Genomic DNA, 26,242 nt, shown 5'->3' on the forward strand with positions numbered 1-26,242 from the left:
TATGGTGTTATGAGCTGAAATAGAAATGAAATATTCGCTCAATTTCAAAAATTGATAAAAAAAACATTTTTCTTTCACATAACCTATCGACTTCCAATCTATCGAGGCAAGTTCAGCTTCCATGCAGTTCTTTAGATACATCAATTGCTGAAAGCATTTGCTACCTTATTTTTGCATTTATGGTCAGTACAGCCGTGGAAGATTTTTGTTGAATAACAGCGTTGCACTAGGTAAGTTTAAATCGGGACATTTTGTGCTTTATCTTGACGTCGGGACAGAGAGTTCAATAACAGTGACAGTCTTGAAATATTGGGACGGATGGCAACCCTACTCATGCATCAAGAATATGTCAAACGAGCGAAGCGGTGTGATAGCATAATATTTCTACGGCTGTATTGGTTCTTAAGTGGACAGTGCCTTTTCTAAGGAACCGATATGTTACAGTAAAAAAATATACAGCATGGCCGGAGAAGTGTCTTAGTCGATCACACCTTGTGTTTACTGCTACTCGTTTCTCTATTTTATGTCTATCAGTTATTTTTTGTAAGTTTACACACTTTCTATCATAATTATCTTTAAGATTTTTCCACCTTAGTATCTTTGATGGCTGATTACAGCAAAGAATAGCTTTTAAAGTACTGCTTTTTTATATTTTTACAACAACTGAGAGTTTAAAGTTCAAGTCTGACTCGCTCGAACATAAATTTTGCATTTTAGGTCAAAACTTTTGTAGCTTTCTTTAATGTTACGAAGCTGATTATTTTACGCGTGAAAGTAGAATTATAATTATTTTTTTTAAAAAACCTTCCAAAAATAAAAACGTGAAAATTTGAAACGGATTCGGTCAAAATTTTCAAAAAACCCATTTAAAAAATCATAACTCGGAAACTACGCAAAATCGCGGAACATACATGGTGGTGATTCGGATACCCCTCAATATGAGGCATCTTTATTTTACCTTTGTATCTCACTTCTCCGGCCATTTTGTATAAACATATAGATATCCAAATGTTTCAATAGATGTTTAAAAAATCTTCATAAATTTCTTCCTCTTGAATCCGTGACTCATGTCTGAGGATGGTAGTCACGTCCGACTGCAGGCATGGCTCGTCTATGGACGCGACAGCCTCACTCCACCTGGAACGGTATTACGCTGTTCTGTAGGCATTTTTCACCAGTCTTACCACTCACCTTGTCATTTGACGACCCTGTCCTTTCGACACTTCCCAGGAGGTAAGTTTTCTCCAAGCTATCAGATTTTCCTGTGAAAATATACCCGAACAACTGTAGAATTCTTTTCTCGCACAGAAATTTTAGTTATTCTCATATGTCTAGTTTCTGGAGTATAGGTATTTTTGTACTTCGCCTCACTGTGAAATCCGCAGTATTTGTCGCAAACGTCACATTAAGAAAGAAATTTACGTATCATTAAAAAAAAAGGTTACAAAATTGATCAATGAAATAATTGTCTTATATATTTTTTTGATAAAGAGACACTGATCTTTTTTTGAAGTAGCATCCCGCATCGTTTTAAGACTGTACAGTTTAATTTGAGATTTTTTACTGCGCAAAATCCGTCAGTATCCTTATAAAAAACGTATTCATAAAAATGTTGTTTGTATGAAGAAAATTGTACATGTTTCAGTACAAACATGAACTAAACCAAAGCAATCCTTTACTAGAATTTACTTATGTATGTACATACTCGTAGCATCTCATGTTCAAGCTATTTCTCACTCTGCGTTAGTGGATGCTTTAATACTATCTTTAGTAAATAGAAACCTCTTCTCCGCCCAGTACCCGGTTACTATGTACGAATTCAGCCATGTAAAAGTGTTTGCGATCGTTTATGCGAACGATCGCATTTAGTAGAACATGTCTTCTTATGGTTACAATTTCGCGTAGCCGAATTCTACATTTCTCTATAGTTGTACAATAATACGCCAATAATTTAGGGAAGATTTTTTTTTTCTTTTCTTGACAAAGCACCCAAATTTGAGTGAAACATGCATTTACTAAAGTTTTCGAAGCGAGGTTGCAAAATTGTTGCAAATTAACGAAAGATTTGACAACATTTAACGAGCGGATCACTTGTAAACAACTTATAGAACAGGGTAGAACAATAAAATAATATATATTTTAATTTCGTAAATTATTTAGTTTGTCAGAATATATACTTCGTGTCTTGGATATTTTTTTTTGTATTTTCTTAAATATTTGACTATCACACTATTAATCATATGACAGTTCAAGGAAAGAAAATGTTGAATATTAAGTGGAAAAGATAGACCCAGTAAGCAAATGTCTATCAAAAATTCGTCATTAGGTTACAATCTGCAGCGAAATAAAACGTGATCTGCGGTCACCTCTTCCTCTTCACATTCACATAAAGCAGAGGTCACTACTTGAATTCTTTTGAGGTGTGCTGCCAACACCGTATGGCCAATTCTCAATCTACAGTTAGGGATGATTGACTTTAAAAACAAAATTATGCTAATCCGAATCCACATACTTTATTTAAGTAGAAAATTTAGCTGTTCGTATGAAACTGCCTGGCTAGTAACTCAAAATGTTGAACAATCACCAGGCAACCATAGACAACGTAAACATAACGCACCGCAGCCAACTCACAAAAATTCTTCCGATTTCCACTAAATGCACACGCGTATTTAAATTTATATTCAATTCTATTTTTAATTATTCAATCTCACTTAATTATATAAAGTGTAATCAATATTTAAAACTGAGGTTTAATAAACCTAAATATTTTTCATGTTAATAATATCGTATTTTCACAAAACACGCAACATTGCTTCCCTTCAACTAAAACACATGGTAAGTTAATTCAATTAGAAAAATTATCGCCAAAATTGCAATTATTTTATTTTGTAACGGAAATACAACTAACCATTTTAAGAATTATTATGTATCATTTAAAAATAATGTCACGTGCATTTTGTTTTAAAAAAATTTGCACCACAACATGGCGGGACATCCAATAACAGAGAACACCTAACTTTAAAAAAACATATTGAAATGTTTAGTTCTCATCGAGAATCGAACCCGGAACTTACCTTCCGTGAGTCAAATGGCTTAAACATCACGCCATGGAGGCGAAAGAGGTAGAAAGACGGAAGTAGAAGAAAATGTAATTTAAGCGCAGAGAGAATATCTTATTTAAGACACCCATTTGGAACGCAGGCAGAGTGTTAGCGAGCTAATAATATTGATTTTTTAATGCTTACCGAAATAACACAAATATTTTACCAGAACTTATGAGAGTTCATTTCGATAGGACCAAGCTACGAAGCTTCACCAAAGCAATTGTAAAAGTGCCGCAAGTGTCGTTTTGCGAATGGTCGTGGATGTAAAGGATAATCCGATAAGAACATAAAGAAACGAAGGCATGAGTAAATGCCTAGACTTCCATATTCCCTTCTTTATGGTGTTCTCCATCCCTGTTGTAATTTGTTGATCTTAATGACTCCCGAGAGGGGAAAATCCAGTCTTTTGTCTACGAACATTTGGATAAACTCAAATATTGGAATATTTTAATGTTTTTTTTTTATTATTTAAAAATTAAAAAGTACCTCATAATCTTTTGCGAAATACATTTCCTGTTTCTTTCTTATATTATACAACAATATTATACCCGTCTATTTATTATAGGAGCCCAAAATTCATAATCACTTATTGTATACCCACGAACAGGTTCACTATTTTTATTATTCATATATATTCCATTGCTATGTAATTATTCTTTTTTGAATACTCTTTTTTATTTAAACAATATTTTCATTTATTTTTGTCTATTTAAAATAAAAAAATAATAAAAAATAACGAATTTCTATGCTAGGCCGCTTTTTTCTAAAAGGTAAAACCTGCATAGTTTGTAATAAGTTCACGTTACAACTTTGTTTTATGCTCCTCTTAAATTCAAGATAATTTTGAAATAAATGCTTACTGTTTTCAATGCAGAATATAATAAATGATTAATTTAGCCAACGTGAACTTAAGCTGAAAGTATAGGAAGGTTTGACTGATTTTTGTATCAATTTGACAACGCATTTTATTTTCCTGTTTTGTTTGAATTGTATGTTAAAAAGGTGTGACTAAAATATGTCTTATATTCATATTATTATCATTTTGTCTTCATTAAGAAAACATAATTTCATGTTTTTGTATTTTTAATCGTCAGTTGTTTTTTAACAATAATATATTTCACAACATAGTTACGATTTAACACCCAATAAATATTTTGAATTTGTACGTTTAATGTTGAAATGTGATATTTAACGGTATATACTTTGGACTGGAAATATATTGTATGATTTATAGTCTCCATAAATTCAGTCAATATAAACAATACCAGACACGTGCGTTATCTCAAACTTTATAAAAGCAATCGTTGCGTCTTGTCTGTCAATACATGCAGTAAGATGCATATTATCAAAAACTGGAGATTAAACTAGGGCCGGTTTTATAAACAATCTATCAAATTTCCTAGAGTGAGCGCAACGAACCGTTGACCGTTCGTAAAGATAACTGCAGGTTTTTTCTGTCACAATTTAAGTTCGTAAGTTCGTTCGTTCGTCATATATCCATCGCACTCTAACGCAATCAAAGTCGTATTTCGCTCTCGTTTCCTTTCGTACAATATGAATTAATTTACATGATGAATTAATTACAGAATAAGGCCACTAATGGTTAAACCAATTTTGTTACCTGATGGTCATCTGGAAGTATTGCGATCTGAATTCAAATTTTAGAAGTGATTTTTATGTGTTTTGTCGATTGTCTATGATATTAATTTTTATCTGTCTAGTGGAAACATAATGCCATGGAATTAGAATAGTCTAGAAATCGCATACGCGCATCAAACTGAATTCGACTAACCTACTCACAAATAAGTAGTTTTACATATTGGCCATAAGGTACTTTGTAGACGTCGCTTAGTATGCAACTGCCCATTTAAATTCAATTATGCCGTGTTTTGTATCAATTATCAAAGTACTGCTGGGATCAAAACAGAATACGGTAGGATCGTATTTCATGTGTAAGAAGCGAATTCACAATTATTATTATAAAAAAATTCGATTGTTTTTCCGTCTGTCAGATTTGTGGACATTTTGTAAGTATTGCTAGGGTAGTCTAACTGTTTTCCCGGCTTTCTATTCATAAATGGTATTAATTTACTTAATTACTTAATTATTATAAAATGATCAAATAACAATGTGTCAAAACATCCGATTTAAAAGAACTACGTAATCAAAACATTATTTTAGTTTGTCCAAATGTGTTTAGACAAAAGACTGGATTTCACCCCCTCGGGAGTCATTAAGATTAACAAATTACAACAGGGATGGAGAATACCTTAAATAAGGGAATATGGAAGTCTAGGCATTTACAGGGTTCAGTTCGTAGACAAAGTAGTATGTGAAATAATTCAGTCAGATGAATTTCTTCACAACAATATAGGTTTCAGCTTTTTAACTTCGCTAAAATCAACTAATGGAAGAATTGAAGAAATATGGATGTTCAAAGATAGGCAAAAAGTGAATGTTACACAGTGTGTAAAGTGGCCACTTAAACCAGCCAATGACAGGACATAAGCCCTGTAAATGCCTAGACTTCCATATTCCCTTATTTAAGGTATTCTCTATGCCTGTTGTAATTTTTTAATACGTAATCAAAGATTATATAGATATTCACCATAATTTATTGCCCGTCTTTTCCACATAGTTTTGTGTTTTTTTTGTTCAGTTTCTTGTGCATATTTTAACATACCTGTTGTAATTGGCCTAGCCGTATCTATGATCAATAAATAACTATAAACATAGACATGCGTACACGTCAGCGGACATTTGGTACAACTATAGAATTAAGAATAGTACAGAATACGCATACGCACATCAAGCAGAAGACGACTCAACTACTCATAAATGAGTAGGTTTACGTTTTGCCCCATTAGTTTCTTTGTAGACGTCGCTCAGTACGCAACTCCTGATTTGAATTTAACTATGCCGTGTTGTGTCCCTTTAAAGTGTAGAAATACCGCTAGGATCTTAAAGAAACAGGATGGCATCACATTTCATGTGTAATTAACAAACGAATGTTTAAGTGGTAAATAAATTATATAAAAATTGAATTATTTTTCTATCTGTCAGATTGTCGAAGAAACAAAATGGAAATTTCGTTAGTGTTGCCAGGGTAGGATTTTTTTTCCCCTTCTTCTATCTAATAAAAGAACTAATGAAAATTAGACCTCGGATTAAACAACGCCGTGGGGAACATTTGAACGTTCAATAAAAATTATTTTATATTTTCAAGTTCAAAGTTCATTAATTCAATTACTCTTATTAAATGACTCTTTACTTATCTACTCTGTTGTGTCAATCAATGTTTCCACGTGCACAATAAAATTTTAGAGTAAATTAACAGATTACTTTTTTTACCTTACATTTGTGTTATGATATTTTTTTTCGCATCAAGCAACATTATTCGGCGACTTCACGAATACGCACGGCGAAAGTAAGCTGGAGTGGGGAATTATTGGACACAGTTCGATGTATTCAAATATGGTTCTACTCTCCTTCTGGACTATTCTTAATTCTATGGGTACAACATGGAACTTCAGACCCCTCTGCATACCTCTATACGTGTACTGAGTATTAAGTACCTTCATGCAAGGGATGTAGGAAAGTCCAAAAACTAATGTATCCCCCGTCAACCAAGTTCCAAGCTTTTTTACTTCAAAAAATTAATAATAGATAAAAGAGTTGATGAAAAGAGGCCATTCAAACCAGCAAAAAAAAATTACAAGCCCTATAAATGTTATCCCTTTCTGTTGCAATCAATTTCAATTGAACGTAGTTATGCAGAGAGCAGCCAGCCAGTCCACAATTTAAAAAAAAAAATGTATTGGCGATATCAAGTTCAGGAAGGTCAATTCTATGTTCAGTTTAAAACAGCCAGGTCGCTTTCATAAAAAAACTGTAATAATCACCTTCTGAAAATTTCACGATGTTAAAATGTCATGGAAATAAATGTCACCTCATATATTCAGAGTATTTATGAGGTTTTGTTCAATATTAGACCTGTCTGTTTACTGCAAAATGCATATTTTACGTTGTGTGGTCAGCCAGACATTAAAAAATCACCAAAATTCCTTTAAAACGTGTTTTTTAAAAAAAAAGTTATTTTAAATAATAAATTAAGTTATTGTTTTCAATTAAGTACCCTAATATAAACATAACGTAAAATGATCAATACATAATGACATAACACACATCAGAGTTTTACTAAGGTTGGCTGTTTTCTACGAAATACACATCTTAAGTTGTGTGGTCAGCCAGACTTTAAAAATCATCAAAATGGATCAAATACAAATACAATAATGCATACATAATTTTATTTTCAGTTTAAATAAAATTATGTATGCATTATTTATATTTTGTCAAAGTTAACAACATTTTAACTGTTGGGTAGATTCGATTATTCACCCTTTTCTCAAAAGTGCAATTATCTCAGTTTTACTTTTCTATGACTGGCTGCTTTCTGCATAACTACGTTCAATTATAATAAGATAAAAAAAAGTAGTAAATAAAACACAATGTTTCCATAATTCAATATGTGGGTGTTGTATATTATTAGATAAGTACTTAGTATAATCAATGAATTTAAGCAATGGAATAACATCTTCTAAATTCTTTGGGCGTATTGGGATCTCTGGGCGTCAAAGACTTTTGTTTTAGTGGCGTCGAATTTGGGGGAGTATTTGGATTCGGTACAGTTTTGGGGGAAATATTTGGCGCTGGAACAGTCTTGTGCAGATTTGGCAAAACTGCAGCGCTGTGGGAATGATCGATCTGTAGAACTTCCGCGCTTCTTCCGGCCGTTCTTATTTCCGCTTCCCGGGCGTCACCCACTCTTCCAAGACCCATCTCGTAGTCTAGGGCCTGAAATAAGAGAAACTTTTAATAAAATAAAATCATAACTGAGAAAAATACTGACTTCAAAATTATATTCAGTATGAGGATGAGACAAAAATTTTAAGTATTTTTTCATACTTATTTATAAATCAATATTTTTTTTTATATATAAGGCACTAAAAAAATATAATGATATGGTAAAAAAAAAATATCAATAATATTAAAACTGCAGGTTAATAGATTTGTGTTGAACAACCTTTAAATTAAATAAAATATTTGTACATTGTTATTATTAGAGCACACATAAGAATAAAATATGTTTACGTATGCCCTACTTCAACATTTAAAATTTAAAAAAATAACCAAAGGATTTTATGAAAATATAAATAGATATCAACAAATACAGAAAATCACTTTTAAACATTATAATATGCAACAATATTTTGAGTTTGTCCAAATTTTTGTAGACAAAGACTGGATTCAACTCCCGGGAAAGCTGTTTATATTAACATATTACAACATATATGAAGAACATTTAAGAGAAGGTAATATAGAAGTCTAGCCATCTACAGGGCTTATGACCTGTCAATGGCTGGTTTAAGTGGCCACTTTACACACTGTGTAACATTCACCATTCTGCCTATATTTGAACATCTATATTCCTTCAATTTTTTCATCCGTTGATGTTTGTGAAGTTAAAGAACTGAAACCTTCATTTATGCGGGTGAGATTTTTATATTACCTTCTCTTAAATGTTCTTCATCTTTGTTGTAATATGTTAATTATAATATGCATTTTTCCTGGAGAAATTTAGATGTTCAGACAAAGTATAAATACAATATGTTTTTTTTTTTAAATTTTTTTATTGAAACACGATACAAACGTATAATAAAATAGTTCAAGCGATAAATTAGGACAAAATATAAGGCCAGGGCGCGATTATAAAAGCTATCTTCATCGCAACACATCGAAATGGTATAAAGTAAAATCAATATTTATGTACTAAAATGTGAATATTTGTGTGAAAATTTAACATATCTTTGTCGGTTATTAATTAAACATGTTTGAATAAAAAATTGTATGCGAATTCCACTTTTCACACAAAAAACTTAATTTTACTTTGTAGATAAAATTGAAGATAAATGTTAACTTCTCATTGGAATACAGGCCCATGAACCCTTAGACAATGGCCCGATAATATGAAAGCATAACCTCTCCAAGAGTATCTACCCTTAGACATAGTTTCAATGATGTAAAAGATGTCGATCTCCAAAGTGATCATTTTGAGCTGCCTGACTGCTCTTTCTATCGACACGTATAGATAATAATATTATGTGTATGAATCAATATATATGCGTGTGAATGTATATGTACATGGTTTTCTTTGTTTATATGTGCATTCACTTAATTTATTCAATCCATATACTATGTTTTGATTAAATAAATAAAATAGGCAAATGGCCAATCAATGGTACTTCCATATTCATTTCTCAAAATACATTCCTAATGTCTGATAATATATCGGTAAATTAAATAGTTAAATTCAATTTTCAATTAAAAAAAATATTGTTAAAAATAATGTCCCTTGGCTCAAATTTTTGAAATTTAAAACTCTTATATTTTAGAATGTCAAATTTGATCACAAATTAATTGTGCACATGAAACAAAATTAATTTACCGAAAAAAAAACTCTGAAGAGGGTTGTTTGTCATTAAATATAGTTAAATTATTCTATCATAACACGTTTTTCGTTTAAAAGTACGAAAAAATATTATGTTTCAACGCGGGGAAAATATTTCCTCCTTTTTTAATTATTTGTATCAAGGTTATATATTAAACAACGCACGTTTTCGATTTAATAAAAAAAATATCTAAATTTGTTGCAGCAGAGGGAAAACATTTTTGAGAAGGGGATATGGAAGTCAAGGCATTTACAGGGCTTATGACCTGTAATTGGTTGGTTTGAGTGGCTAATTTATACACTGTGTAACATGTCTGCCAACATTTGGACATACTTAAAACATTATTGAAATATTTGTGTTATTCATATCATGAGTTAACAGGAAGGGAGAACCTAGTCTAGCAACATTTATACATATCTACCAAGAATCTTTTTCTTTAATCCGTGCCTCATGTCTGAGAAAGGTGATTATGCCTGACTCCAGGCATGGCTCGTCTGTAAACAGTCTCCCTCTATCTAGAACGGTCTTGTGCTCTTCTATAGACATTCGTCAGTGATGATTCTTATAATTCAGTGACTGCCGCTCCATCTTGTCGGTTGACGTCCACGCGACCTTGTCCCTTCGACACATCCCAACAGAATAATTTTCTCCAAACTATCAGAGTTTCCCCTGGAAATATGCCCAAAGAACTGCAGGATTATTTTCTCGAACATGGATGTTAGTCTCTCTTCTATGTCCAGTTCCTGGAGTATAGATGTATTCGTACGTCTGGCCGTCCACGAAATCGCCGCCAACACCACATTTCGAAAGCTTCGATTTTTTTCTTTTCAGATTCCCTCAGTGTCCAACACTCTACACCGTACATGAGCACTGAGAAAACAAAGGCTCTCTCACCAGTCTCTTTTTGGTGTAAATGGTTATACTACGATTCTTCCTAATCTTCACCAGCCGACTCAGCAATTTTGGCAATACCTATACGTAGCCATATTTCACCTTCACACCCACCACCGTCGCTGATGAGAGAACCTATATAAATGAAATTGTTGACTCTTTCGAAGATGCGTAGTAAGGATAATAGCGCTACTTTACTAGCTCGATCAATGACCATAAGCATAGTTTTGCTCATATTCATTGAGAGTCCCAGTTCTGAACTAGCAGCATCTCTGACGATGCAATAAGTGTGGTGTCATCAGCATATCTCAGGTTCTACTAAGAATATTGTTTATTGATTGAAATAATTCAAGTATGTAAGGATTTTGTATTTTATGTATGGGATTCGAAAAACAAGTGTTAAATGATGCCGAAATGTGATCTTTTAGGTGAAAGTGTGGTAAAACTATCAATGATAGATGCACAAATGTCGAGATTCGTGCTGTTTGCAAAACAGAGACAAGCATTATCAACAAAATCGAGAAAGAACTGATGTGTTGGTTTGGACATTTATATCAAATGTACAATGAAAGTATGACTAATAATGACTAATATTTCGATATGAAAGTCGGTTGATTTAGAAAACGAGGATGATTGAAAAATACACGACGAATTCAACAATCACAGCGAAAGTAGACATGTCAAAAGTCTGGATAATCAGCGGACATGCATGAGACGATGTATAACTGTGGAGGAAGCGAGATCGGTATCTGGTCTGTAATATTCAGCGTTATAACGAAATTCAATGCTATCCTACGAGAGGAGGTGAATTCTTTGTTCCGAAAACAAGAATCAAACTCAGAACAGTATGTACCACAAATTACTAAGATGTTATATGAGTTACCGAAAGAGATTAAGGATGCTGGGTCTATCGCATCGTTTCGCCAAAAAGAAATATTCGTATTGGTAGCTAGATTGTCATCATAAAGTCTGAATTAATAAAAAAATATTGGAAAAGAACATTGTGTTAGTTAAGTTATTATTAGTTTTATAAATAAAATACGAATGAAACTTATATCCAAAAATTTAGAATTACTACTGACCGGTTTCATCGCTTTCGCAACATCTTAGAGACTTCAAATTTGAATGTTTTGATAACTTGTTAATATTTTTTGCCCAACTATCTGAAAAAATATTCGTTTTTTTTAAATATTGTTAATTCCCATCTGTGCTGCTGCAAACATCATAATCAATCCTCTGAAAACATCATGTGATCTTGTCTTTCTCTCCCTCTCTACGAACACCGAAAAAAGCTTCTTGCTACTATCCGCCGCCCTGTTAATAGGTCCTTTCAAATATACATGTCGAGTGGCTTCCAAAAGGAATTTCAAGATTTTAAAAAGGTTTTGAAATCATTTTGGCAAATTAATCATGTCCAATCAATTTCATCCGTTTTTCTAAATTTAATTAAATACATTTAAACTACTTGCCTTACATATAAAGCTAAAGGTGCCTGATTACAAAAAGCTCCCTCAAGCAGACTTTACATTTGGCAAGGAGCAATACAGGATTTGCAGTCTGATCTTTCTTCATACAAATGTATTAATGTATTTTCTCCCTGGATTATGGTACTAAAGCAATTAATTTTTATTTCATTAAAGATTTTCACTATTGGTATGTCTCTATTGTTTGATATTTTGATGAACTGTCTTTTATATAGGAGCTGGGACCATATAAAAACCCTTGTATGCGCCTTGTCTTCGGACGCATAGTATATAAATACTAGCTGACCCGACAGACGTTGTCCTGCCCGAACGTTAGCTTGACTTGAATATACTTTATATTGATCAGTACCTAGCCTAGGTACTTGCTTGTGATTAAATTCCAAAACTAAAAATAGTTAATATTATTTAAACATTATATTTAAGTAGGTACTTGTTTATGGTTGAAGTCTAAAACATAAAATAAATATTTTTTTAAATATGGCATTCTTTTGGCAAACGTCAAACTCCGGTCGTCTCACCAACAAAGGGGTGTACTTAATTAGGAATACGATTGTTTTTTTTGGAAAAACAAATATTTGCGTTCCTATGATTTACCCAAATATTTAATTTTGAGGGCCATTTTCAACGAGTTGTAAATAACTCACTATTAGAAAATGGAATCTAGTTGGGGTAGAGTGGGATTAGAACCACGGACCTTTGGTCCGTGAGTCCAAGACACTAGCCACAGGACCACAATCCGATTAAAAATATATTTAAATCAATATTATTTTAGTGTTACCAAAAATCCAATAAAAATAAATAAATGGGTAGAAATTTAAAGGAATTTAAGGAAAAAATCTGATTGAGATCCACAAACAACAAATGATGTTTGTTTTTTCTTTTTTATTTTTTATTTTTATTTTTTATTTTTATTTTATTTTCTTTTATTCAGGAAACATACAGTACAGTTACAAAGTTCAATATTTTACACAATTGGACTTAATTCTAATGGACCAGTGAAGTTTCCATATTAAAAAGCTATTAAATCTAATGTTAATTATGAAAGTATAAAAAAGAGAAGGAAAAAGAAAACATAAATGAAAGTTGTTTAAAAATTTAAATTTAAGTGAAAAAAAAAAATATTTTAAGGTTTGTAGTTTGTAGTGAGTATTTACAAATGGAAATAATATTAAAAATGAAGAAAACTTATAAGAGTTACTTTATGTTATTGTTTTATTAGTATGAGACTATTTACGCTCTAAGGATAAAAAATCTCCATCTTAGAACAGGCTGTGCCATGTTAGATGGAGACTATCATAAACAGAGAACACTTTGATTTCATTTTACATTAATGGGTTTTTTTATAGATTCCCTGTTATTAAGTATGTATATTATTTTTTTGCAATAAATTTATAAATAAATAATAAAAATTCACAAACAAACTTTTTTTTATAGACAAAAAACAACATCTTTCCATTTTTTGCAAATGCATTCTCCTCGAATGCAACCCTGGTAGATCGATGAATAAAACAATTTTTCTCCTAACTTATTTTTTACATATTCAATTAAAGATTTTAATATTTACGAACACGCACAGCGCAAAGATCTATATTTCTGTGAAAACCGCACGTAAATCGGTTAAGCCGTTTAGAAGGAGTACGGTGATATCACACGTACAGAGGAATTATATATATATATATAGATAACAATTATTTTTGAAGAAAAAAAAAATATGCTAAAAATAAAAAAAAATCTTTATGATACTGTCTTTAAAAAAAACCATAGTCGTTTAAGTTTTGAGGTCCGGAAAGCGAGAATTCGAAACATTGATTTTATCGATTTTAGTTGGGCAAATCAACCCGACGTGCAGTTGTTTTTTTCGCACAGTATTCGAGAGGCATCTGCGAGAGACTAACTGAAAAACTTGGTTCGAATAACTATTCATCAAATTGCTCTCCGACAGAATATAGAAGGCAGGATTTACAGCTATTTGAATAAATCTCAGAGTAATTAATTCTCTGGAGAAGCCCTTAAGCTCTTTTGCATAGAAAAAAAGCGTTCGAAGTTTTTGGTTTGGTTTTTAGTTTAACCGCAAACGTGTAACGGAAGATTTCGGTTAGCGTTTGCAATTCTCAACCCAAGTATCTACGGCCCGTTGTATTGCTGTAATCTGAAGCTAACTTTTACGTCAATTTTCAAAGAATGGTTTTTCTCAGTATGGGCGACTAAATTAGGTTATTACTCTAAGAATACATTTCAAAGACAGAATAGTGTGGCATTTTATCCTATATGCCTACTCCTTGATGAGGAATCAGCGTGATGGTTTGTTTGTTTTTTTATTTAGATACACAGAACAGTTTACAGTAAAGTTTAACACATTTTCAGTAACAAATAAACATGCAGCAGTAAAAATTGTAAATCGCCAATTAAAATAATAAACTTTTTTCCAACAGTGTACAAAAGATTCCCTCTGAACTGAATGAATATTTTTACCCATCAATATTTATAAAATAATTTCGCGTAAACTACTGTTTGATCTCGTTTTAATATGCAAATTAATTTAGACCTCTGTATACGTAACCGTAAATTATTTTCATTAACTTGGAATAAATAACATGTTTTCGGCGCCCGATTATTTTATTGCGCATTAAATAATGCAATCAATGTGTTTTATAACGCTATTTGTAAGGCGAAACAGCTGTCGCGAATATAAAATCAACCAAAAATAAACAAATTGGCTTTACTGCTGTTTTTAAAATGGTCCAATTTCTATTAAATCAGCAAAGAGAGTTAAGAGTATTTTTAATCGCATTTTAAATAAGATCTACCGATTAACGTTGCTATACAGTTAATACCACTTGATTCAAAAGTTAATAAAAATATTCAGCGATTCAAATTATTAGTAAAAAATTTCGTCTTGATTTAGGTCCTAAAATCCGCCTCAATTGAATTTCAAGTTCTTATTGCTTGTATTTATTTATTGATTTATTTATTTATAATTTTACATTGTTCGTATTATTTTTTATACAGAATAATGTTCCCTCACTGGGGTGTTCCGTGCCGAGGGAAACATTTTACAAAATGTGAAACATGCCATAAACTTAAAAACCGTTTTTTTAAGAATGGGGGTCTTGCCATCTGTTTTAATTATTCTATTGAATGTAATTATAACCTAATTATTAATATTATTTCACGGAGGAAAAGTTTGTGTCCAGGCAGATGAAGAATACACCTACATACATGTGAAATATAATCAGAATCCTGGACTAGTGTTTTCGATGGCTTCTCAAAGATAAAATTTCTGAATGAATACATAAGGCTGGGATAAGTCAGCCTAATAGTGTAGTTGTTGGCGCATTACCTACCATGATTGAGAAATCGGGTTTAATTTTTGGCAGGGTCAAGGTGAAATATCAAGGTATAATCTTTCACTGTTTCTGGACTACCACATAAATCTAGATGTTGATAACCTTACCATTCTTTAAGATATGATCGACGCTCGCTGTATTTGATGGCCGAATGTAGTGTCCTATGCACCTTCAGGTAATTCGTGGAATGGTGGTGATTATCATTAATATTTTTATTAAAAAAGTCAATTTTGATTGAAAATATACTCCTTTCTGGACGTCGCGACGTCCAGAAAGTATAAATAGCATCATTACGACGCGTCGTAATGATGCTATTTATACTTTTTTTTTTTGACCTGTAAAATATTATTTTTGTTATAATCTCCATTCCACAATTATTGTTTATGAAACCAATGTGAATAACCACCGAAAGTAAATTTTAATGAAAAGCGTACTAAACGAACCATTAAAAACAGACTTTCCACATAACTATGTAGAAAAGTGTATTCATTTGTAGATTTAGACTGGTTGGAGCCTGAAAGTAATGCTTTTGGGACACTTTTCTATCCTCTCGTTTGGTGTATGAAAATTCTCTTGGTATTAAATATTTTACTAAAAACCTGGAATTTGATTGTTGGTAATGGCAAACATACTTCAGATTGAATTATTTAATTATTATTTCATTTACGCCCAAGGGGCGTTTACACGAATCTCACGTTCCTTATCATTATAATATAATATGTAAAACAAAAGTATTTTTATTAATAAGTTTATGTGTGACACAAGTTTCTAACATCTTTTCGCAATACAAAAGCTCTAATAGAAAAATATCATATATTTTTTTTAACACTTTTAAAGTAATAAAAGTATGAAATAATGTCGAGTAAAAAAAAATTATTGCCAATTACCAGTAGCAGAAAAAATATTTTTAAATTTGTAATTTTTAACTCCCGCAAAATCGGTCATTCCATTGGCCACGCCCTTAATACGTCACGATTCATGTTTATTTGTTCCTGACCATTAAAATTTGTTTAGAACATTATCACGAATTTTGACGTCACAACTGTCAAGGCAAAACATGTTGCGTTTTTTTAGTGGCGTATTTTTTTAAAAGTTCTTTTTCAAATTTATGTATAAAAACATTTCTCCACAATTTAAAAAATACCATTAATTATTCTAAATTCATTTTATATATTTTTATCGGTATTCTTAGTATTTAATATTTCCGTATTCTAAAATAAATATGTATATTTTGGCCGATTTTTTTTCACTACTTTTTTATTTGACATTGCTATTAGCAATTTTTGTACTTTAATTTTTTATAAAAATAAATAAAGATACATGTACGAAAATACAAACTTTCTTTAAATAAACCCACTTATTTAAACAAAAGTATATTTCTTTTACACACTTCTTTTTTTACTTTTTTAGTGTATTTTTTATGATTTTTAAAAATTAAGTTCATATTTTTTTGAAATGTGTTTTTTTTTCCTCTTTGTTCTGAACTTTTTGGTTTTCTGTTCTGTATGATATAGTCATCATTTATTTATTTATAATGTTAGAGAAAACTGGATAATTTTATGAAAATAAAATTATGAACCTTTTACAATAAGAAAAAAGAACATTATTTTAGCCAGTAAAATATTATTAAATAAATGTTTGTAAATATTCGTATTTAAACATTTACCGACAATTCTTTGTCTAGTGGTTTCGAGACGTACCCGTCTCTTCGTCGGCCACAAATTACACTGACATCGTTGGATCGGGTTGTGGTCCCGTGGCTAGTGTCTCGTACTCACGGCTCAAAGGTCCATGACTCGAATCCCATTCTACCCCAACTTGACTCTCATAAAGAGTTATTTACAACGCGTTGAAAATAGCACTCAAAATTAAATATTTGGGTAGTGTAATTGTTTGAAAGAAGAAAGAAGGGAAGGCTGATCTGGGGTTACTCCGTATGGAACCGCCGGCGAAAGGATTTTTAAGTCCGAGTAAACAAAACACATTTATTTTTATTTTTATATTATTTCATTATCATTGTAATATTTTTATTTTTTTTTACGTGTGGAAGGATGCGGATGTGGCTTTTGAAAGATACGTTTTTTTTTCTTCTTTTTTTGACATTGTATTTAATAATGTATAGAAAACAGTAATTGGCCTATATTTTTTGTTTATTTAGAGATATTTTTTTGTTATAATGGCTGTTGTTTTCTTTTAAAAAATAAAATAGATAAATAAATAAATCATAAAAATGCTCATTTTCAAATTTTTTTTAAAACGTATAAATCCCACTTTACACCATCACAATGTTATTGCACAAAAATGAAACCGGTCGACATAGTAATGTCGGTAAGTGGTTACCGATTTTTTGAAATGTTTGACCACAAAGTTAATGCTTTAAAAATTAAAAGATGTTATTAGATATCAATACAAATATGAAATACTATAATTGCTGTACATAATTCAAATCAATTAAAAGGGTATTCCAAAGGAATTTATAAACATTTGACTCAAATATCAAGAATATCTTCAAGGAAGAAAACAAGTAACTAAAATAGAAAACAAAATATCTGAACCATTGGAGAATAATTTAGGAGTTCCCCAAGGATCAGTTCTAGGACCAATTTTATTTATAATATTTAAACGACATCACAAATATAATAAAACACTGCAAACTACAATTATTTGCCGATGATACATTAATCTATATAGCGGGAGAAAATTATACAGAGACTTTACAAAAACTAAACGAGGACTTAAACAGAATATCTGAGTGGCTCAAAATTAATAAACTTCAGCTTAATGTTGGAAAAACAAAATACATGGAGTTAGGAAGGAAAAAGCCAAACCCAAGGATGAATGTACTTATTGATAATGAAACCATAGAAAAGGTTAATGAAATGAAATATTTGGGGATAATACTTGATTCAAAATTGACATTAAATGCAAACTTTGAACACGTTAATAAAAAATTATATAAAAAAAAATATTTTTCCTTAGTAGATTGAGAAATAAATTAAATAAAGATACTGCAGAACTAATTTACAAAACAATCATTCTTCCACATATAGATTACTGCTCAACAATATTCTTTTTAGCAAACGAAGGAAATTTAAATAAACTAGAAATTTTACAAAATAAAGCGATGAGAATAGTTCTTAAGAAAAATAAATATAGCAATGTAAAAAAAATGAGAGATGAACTAAAATGGTTATCTGTAAGAAGGAGACTTAAATTTAATATGTTGATATTTATACATAAATTTTTTCACGATAAATTACCAAAATATTTTAAGGATAAAGTTGTCTTAAACAAAAATTGTCATGAATATGCTACTAGACAAAAGGATAAAATAAGACTACCATTATTGAAAAGAGCTGAGTTGCAAAATTGTTTGATGTACAGTGGTGCCTCGCATAACGAACGCCTCGCACAGCGAACGCTGCACACAACGAACTTCCTTTTCGTTCATTTCACGATTCATACAACGAACTTCGCTTCACACAACGAACTTCGCTTCACACAACGAAGTCGCCCACTTCACACGATCACTGCCGATTTATTGCATCCTTCCGCGCAGGCAGTCGTTAGTCACTGAGCAGTACGCTTAACTTACGCACGTGTCGCAGCAATCGTTGAAGAGGATGTAGAGGAGCTTATTGAGGAACACAAAGAAGAGCTGACAACTGAAGAGCTCCAAACACTTCTGGCCCAACAACAGGACAATGCTCAAAGGGAAGCGTCATCTGATAACGAGGAGCAACAATCAAACAATCAACCAATTCCAACTGCTGACATCAAGAACATCCTGGTCAAATGGAAAGCAGTTCAGGAGTTTACCAATGCCCACTATCCGGATTCCGCTGAAGCAAACAGGATCAACGACCTGTACTCCGATACTCTTGTCCGTTATTTCCGGCAGATGTTGAAGAAAAGAGAGAAACAAACGACTTTGGACAGGTTTTTCACTGCACCATCGGCCAAAAAGCGGAAAATGGATGAAGATGTGCAAGATTCGATTATTTCTTAAAATTAAAAAATGTGTGTTTTTTTCATTATGTTTTTAGATGTATCTAAATAAAAATAATAACAAAAAATTTATCTTTTTTTTATGTCATTTTACCATATTTTATGCTACAGAACGAATTATTTTTTTTAACATGTATTGTTATGGGAAAACGCGTTTCACATAACGAACTTTTCGCATAACGAACTTGCTCCTGGAACGAATTAAGTTCGTTGTGTGAGGCACCACTGTATAAGGGTTTAAAAATGTGTGATGAGATGCCTGAATGTATGAAGAATGAAAAGTGTCTGAAAGAATTAAAAAATAAATGTATAAGTTACTGTAAGGAAATGTAAATATATATAGATGATGTAAATGTACATAATAGTTTATATTAGTTTTAATATAAGCTAACTTAAGAAATAAATAAAAAAAATAAAAAATATATATATAAAGTGATAGTGATTTTTTTTCATAATCATAATTCTAAGTTCTTCGATAATATTCAACAGCACGCCTTTATTTGATTTTAAACTAAATATTTTCAAAAATCAATTTCACGAATAATTTGGTATATCGTAATTACCAGATTTTGAATATTATTATAATTTTATTGTTAAGTAAATGTATCGGACAGCATGTTCGTTTGAACCTCGTTTAAACTTGGAGATTTTAATTAGTAAGGTGCCTTTAATACACAGTTTTGGGAGACAGCTGTCCCTTGTGGGTGTAAATGCTAGAACAAATAATTTTACTTAATAAAGAGCGTTTAATAACTGGGCTGGTCCTTCGTCAAACCCAGAGTGTTCCAAATTACAGGCAAATGTATTAATTACACAAATTATACACATTTTAAACGTATTAAATTCGGTTAACTTTACCAGAACTGAATAATTTAGGGAATACTAACACATTTTGAATACGCATACATGAATATTAATGTTAGTTTGAATTAATAATAATAACAGCAAATCTTATTAAAAATTAATCGAAAACATAGTTAGCAACAATATTTTGAGTTTTGTAAAAAAATTGTAGACACAGATTGAATTTTATCCCCCATCAAGATTATCATATAACAACAGCGTTGGCGAACATTTTAGAGAAGGGATTTCTATTCTGCGTTTGTTTTTTGATTGGCTGGCAGCAAATCTTTGCATCTCTTCGTCCACTTCGTCCGGTCTCCAGCAATCCTTTGTACAGTCCATTTCGTGGCATATTTGCTCCAGATACTCTCGGCGAGGGCGTCTTCTGCCAATCGATCCCTCAATCATTCCCACTAGTATATTGTGCAGGAGGTTTTCATGTCGCAGCATATGACCCATCCTTTCCGGACGCCTTTCCGATATGGTGCCTGGTTTCTTGAAACCAGCTGAAAACCTCGTCATTTGTAATGTGGACTCTCCAGGATATTGTTGAGATTCGTCTATAGGTCCACATCTCAAAGCCTTCTTTTTCGATCTATTTTGCCTATGCATGTCTTGCAACCATACATCAAAATACTTTGCTTGTTTTAACATTAATTAAAACATTTCTCCGATTCTTCCATATGTCGATTTTTAGGAAGTTAATAAGCTCAAATCTTAAAGGATGCATGTGATATTAATTTGATTGGATAATTTATTTTATAATTTGGAATGGTGCCCTTAATCAGCCACATTTATAGGTCATAAGCCATGTAAACGCTTCAAGTTCCATATTTCCTTCTCAAAAATGTTTTCCCTCTCTGTTGCAACAAATTTTAATAAAAATCACTCCCTTTGGAGGAAATCCAGCCAGTCTGCTAGCATTTGGACATACTCAAAACATTATTGAATTAGCTACTTGGTAAAAGAAGAAAATTGTTTTCAGGCGTTGCCTAGTAGGTGAATTGGTTTAGCCAGATGAATCTCACCCACATGATAAAGGTTTCAACTCTTTGACTTCACAAAAGTTAACAAGATGGAAGATTGAGAAAATGTGGATGTTCAAACATAGGCAGAATGGTGAATGTTACGCAGTGTGTGAAGTGGCCACTGAAACCAGCCAATGACAGGTCATAAGCCTTGTAAATGCCTAAACTTCTACATTCCTTTCTCAAAAATGTTTTCCCTCTCTATTGCAATAAATTTAAATAATACACTATGCTACACTTCACCAATCCGCCTGTTTGACCAATTCTTATAGCAATAGTAGACTATTGGTAAATTTTTGTATTAATATTTTTTAAACATGTGAATGAATATATAAATGTACTGATTTACAAACAATGTGTTTGTTGACTCGCGTGCGGAGGGTTCCAAGTTCGATTACCGGTGAGATTACAAAAATAATTTTGATAAGTCTAGGTATTATGTGCTGTTAGTTGTAATTCACTACTAAATTGGGCCTTCTGACCTGTTGTAGTGCAATTTAAATAAAAAAAATATAAAACATTATAGTATTATTGAACCTAATACACATAGTTTTAAACATAAGTTTAAAAAATTAAAATAAATTATTTGCCAGTGTTTTTGGTCAGGAGCCACCTGTGACACCTATCCATGCATTAATTTATTACATACATATTTACGTACACTCATACATACATAAAAAAAATAGATTAGACGCATCAAATATCATCGGGAGAAAATAATAAACTTAACAAACAATTTCAAGGCACACCCCCACTTCCCAAATTTAAATTTAAATGATCGACGCTTTTCAGGAATATTATTTTTTTATTTAATCCAATATGTCTGTTGCTTCTGACAGTTCCAACAAAAGAAGGCTGATCTTCTGCATTTCGCTTAACCTATTAAATATTTTTTTTTTTTTTTAATTTTATTTTAATTGAAAATCAGAAGCAATCAATTGATCTCATAGATATTGAGGATTGACATAGTGCACATAGACATGCCTTGAGCCCTTAAAAATGATGACACTTAACTCATGCTCAAAACGTTCAGTCATGCCCAACGCGTATTTAATCGTTGTTCGACCAATTGTGACGTTTAGAATCGAAACCAAAATCCCTGCTTATGTCACGTAAGAGCGTAAGAACCATTCATATAAATATTGTGAAAATAATGGTGTAACTTGAGAGTAATAATGCGTTAATCTATAGAGAAGCTCTATCACTATGTTCCATAGAAGGTAAGCGATGTTGGTTAGCAAAAAAATGGCGGCTATTTTGTTTTGTTTGACAACATACGCATAACGATTCGATTGGAAGCTTTTGTTGCTTTGCTCGGCTTTGTTTGTAAAAAACTTGTATATTTACGTTATAATAAATAAAAATCGACAATAATGAATAGCAGTATGTTTGGTTGCAGCAGTAGGAGTGTCAAAGATGTCAAATTTCACAGGTAATTGATTTCGAATATTTTCCTATGATTTACATTAGGGGATCGGGCAATGGGAATACGTTATGAAAATAGAATAAATGTGAGTTATTATTATTTTTTCGTTCCCCAAAATCCAGTGAAAATAAATAAATGCGTTGAAATAACAATAAATTTAATGAAAGTATCTGATTTCAATCCATCGAAAACATGTTTTTTTAATTTATTTTTTTTACTTTATTTTTTTCTTTGCATTTTATAATAGGTATACATAAGTTACAAATACAAAAGAACTATAACATTAGTACAAGAAAAACCCACAAATACATTTCCTGTGAGTGGGTATACATTTTATTATTGAAATAAATGCTACTGTTAGAATACGATAGATATCAAAAAGTTTAAAAATGAGTGCTGATATTAAAACACATTTTTTTTGTCACTAAAGATAAACAAATCATAATTAAAGTATATTCTATTAATTTAAAAAAATAGCTATTCAAATCTTTTTTTATCCAAAATTTTAACAAAAATTTCAATCGAAACTTATTCAAATAATGAATCTCTATCAAATTTTCCTTATGAAATGCATTAAACAGTTTTGAAGCTATGAAAAATAAGTGTCTTTGCCCGATGAATTTAGAAAAAGAGATTTCAAGTAAACTATTCAATCTTCGACTAGATCTATTAACATTTTTAGGAAATAAATTTTGGCGCATAAAAATATAAATTAGACATAGCTGGTAATAAATTTCTCGAATCTCTAAAAGTTCAGTTTCCTATATTTTAATAATTAGTTTTTGTACGGTTTCTCAAGGCTTAATATGATTAACACGGGGCTCCTCCCCATCCAATTATTCCATAAAATTGATTGATAAATTATTGTTAACATTAAAATACATATTTTTTATATACCAAAAACGAGTATCCTCCAGTTTTAGTAGCATATTCATGCTCGTTGAATGCAGCCCTGGTTTTAAAAAACTAACCCAGTTACTATGGGTATTATTTTTTTATAGGGCACGTCTATGTATTATCATTTCAATGGCATTAAGTAATTTTATAATAAATCAATGAAAATAGTTCAAAATTTATTGAATATAAAAACATTGCATATAATATTTTGAAGTGCGCAGTTAACGACGCAATTTTTAGGTGCTGTTGATCGGCGATAAAGCCTCATTGTTTTCCATATAACTTGCGAAATGGGGTGTTAAATTCAAATGTAGCTGATTGCACGATTCAAGCTTTTTACTAATATTCCTATTCATCAGAGTTGGAGGGAAATCGACTTTATACCCCCGAGAAGCAGAACAATGGCGTCAATCATGCGTGATAATCCAATGTATTCAGAAAGAAAAAAGTCAATCATTTTTATACCGAAAACGTTCGCTTGCCTCGTAGACTGGTAACTACCACGCTGGACTGACGAGCATGAGGTCCTAGGTTCGATTCCCCACATAATTAATTATGTTCAAAATAAAATGAGCCCCAAATATTTTTAAATACCTATTTTATTGAAATTTTACAAATATTTTAAGCATTATTTTTTTGTATATAACGAATTTCCGACTATTCTATGTCTAATGGTTTTGAGACGTATCCGTCTCTTCGTAAGGACAACAATTGAACTAACTTTTTAAACTCACTTCACCATCACCACTTTGTTACGTCAAAATATAAAACCAACACACCGTTGTCCTGGCGAATACGTAGACTGGTACGTTTTGAAACCGGTAGAAAAGTCGGTAAGATTTCATATCATTTAGTATATTTTTTTATTTTTAGTAAATGTATAAGTTCACCACGTAATGTAGTAGTTGGTGCACTCGCCTACAATTTTCACGGCCCCGGGTTAAATTCCTGGTATGGTGGATGTAAAAGATTTGTTTTAATCATTGCAACATTTATATGTATAGTCGTTTTTAAGTGAACTCATTTGGTTGGTCTCGTTTAGACGTTTCGATTACTGTTGCAGTAGCTCTAAAATTATCTGAAACGTCGGAACGAATCCAAACTTGGGGTTGAATCCAACCCCTGTCTACAAAAATTTGGGGGAACTTAAGAAATTGTTTGGCAATATTGTTATTGTAACAAATCTTGTAATTATTCATCATCATCATCACCATTTCTATTTCCACACATAATGGTGCACAGGGCACTACATTGCTACACCAACCGCAGCCGCAACCACATGCCGCTCGTCGATTGAACGTAGTTATACAGAAAGCAGCAAGTCCACAATTTTGAAAAAATGAGATATTAATGTTATCAGGTGCAGTAAGGTCAATTCTATGTTCTGCTAAAAACAGCCAGACCGCTTTTATACAAAAAACTGTATTAATCACCTTCTGAAAATGGTGTCGATTACAAAAACATCCTTTTTCAATTTGCTAAAAACACCCACAGCATTTGAAAAATCTTACGGCTCTTCAAAAATCATTGAAACTGGTCAAATACATAATAAGATTCCTGTTTGTGATATAAAAAAACTAATGTTTTAATTGTTTATCATTTGTTAAAGTCAAAAACATTGTAAACATGTTTATCATTTGTTAAAGTCATTCCAACTGTTGTGTAGACAGGATTATTCAGTCTTTTCACAAAAGTGCTATTATTTCAGTTTCACTTTTCTATGGATGGCTGCTTTCTGCATAACTACGTTCAAATAATAAATGCGTTTGTAGTGTCTAGAATTGATTATTGTAATGGTATCTATGCAGGTCTACCAATGAACAAAATGACTCGCCTACAGTCTGTATTAAATGCTGCCGCAAGACTTGTTTTCGGGATCTCTAAATTCAGTCATATCACTCCACTATTTCTGAAACTACACTGGCTACGTTTTCCACAGAGGGTGAAATACAAACTCTGTGTTCTTATGTATAAATCACTGCACAACTCTGCTCCGGATTATCTAAGGGAAAATTATGCGTTCCAGATGAACTAGCTGGCAGGCGTCTAACTCTTAAATCAGCTACGTCTACGAAAGGAAAAGTTATTATACCTCTACGCAAAAAGTGCACTAAACTCAGTGAACGCGCATTTGCGGTCGCAGGCCCTATGACATGGAATGTTCTCCCAGCAGAGGTGCGAGGCTGTGAAAGTGAAGTGATGTTTCGGAAAAAAACTGAAAACCCACTTGTTCTTTAAATCATTAGCATAATTACCTAGCATGTGATAGCAATTTTATTTTTTTTAATTGATTACAAATTTAAAAGCTTAAATTTAATTTATTTGTCTATAGAATCACTATGTAAAGCGCTTTTGAGGTATTATATTACGAAAACGTTGCTGTATAAGTTATCCATACTAATAATATCTTGATCATTTTTGTTTCACTCTTTTCAATAAATTTTCATGTCAACTGTATCAGGAATCGATTCCGAGACCACTTGCATGGTAGGCAAATACGCTGACCACTTTACCACGAGGCTAACATCTATATAGACTATTTATAAAATAAAAATATAAAACATTGACAATAGTAATAATGTGGCTATCAAAACTGATGAAGTTTGGATACCTTGCCCATAAAAAAAGTGTTTACTTGAAATATGATCTGGGTGTTAATAAATCAAATAAAATTCTCAGAATTAATGAATGCTGTTTGTTGTTTG

The 26,242-nt window shown here is 31.7% G+C and overlaps 1 protein-coding gene across 1 annotated transcript in view; it reads right to left on the minus strand.

Annotated features, from left to right (window-relative positions):
* Nucleotides 1-7,615: 7,615 nt before the first annotated feature.
* LOC148283650 (uncharacterized) overlaps nt 7,616-26,242 on the minus strand; it is a 45,623-nt gene continuing 26,996 nt past the window's right edge. The window contains exon 3 of the mRNA XM_088243469.1: nt 7,616-7,958. Coding sequence (XP_088099595.1) covers nt 7,680-7,958 — 279 coding nt within the window. The 3' untranslated portion in view covers nt 7,616-7,679. The remainder of the gene's footprint in view (nt 7,959-26,242) is intronic.

The sequence above is a fragment of the Micrasema longulum genome, unplaced genomic scaffold (assembly GCF_059751315.1).
Source record: "Micrasema longulum isolate JH-2025_06_02 unplaced genomic scaffold, ASM5975131v1 h1tg000214l, whole genome shotgun sequence".
Taxonomy (NCBI): domain Eukaryota; kingdom Metazoa; phylum Arthropoda; class Insecta; order Trichoptera; family Brachycentridae; genus Micrasema; species Micrasema longulum.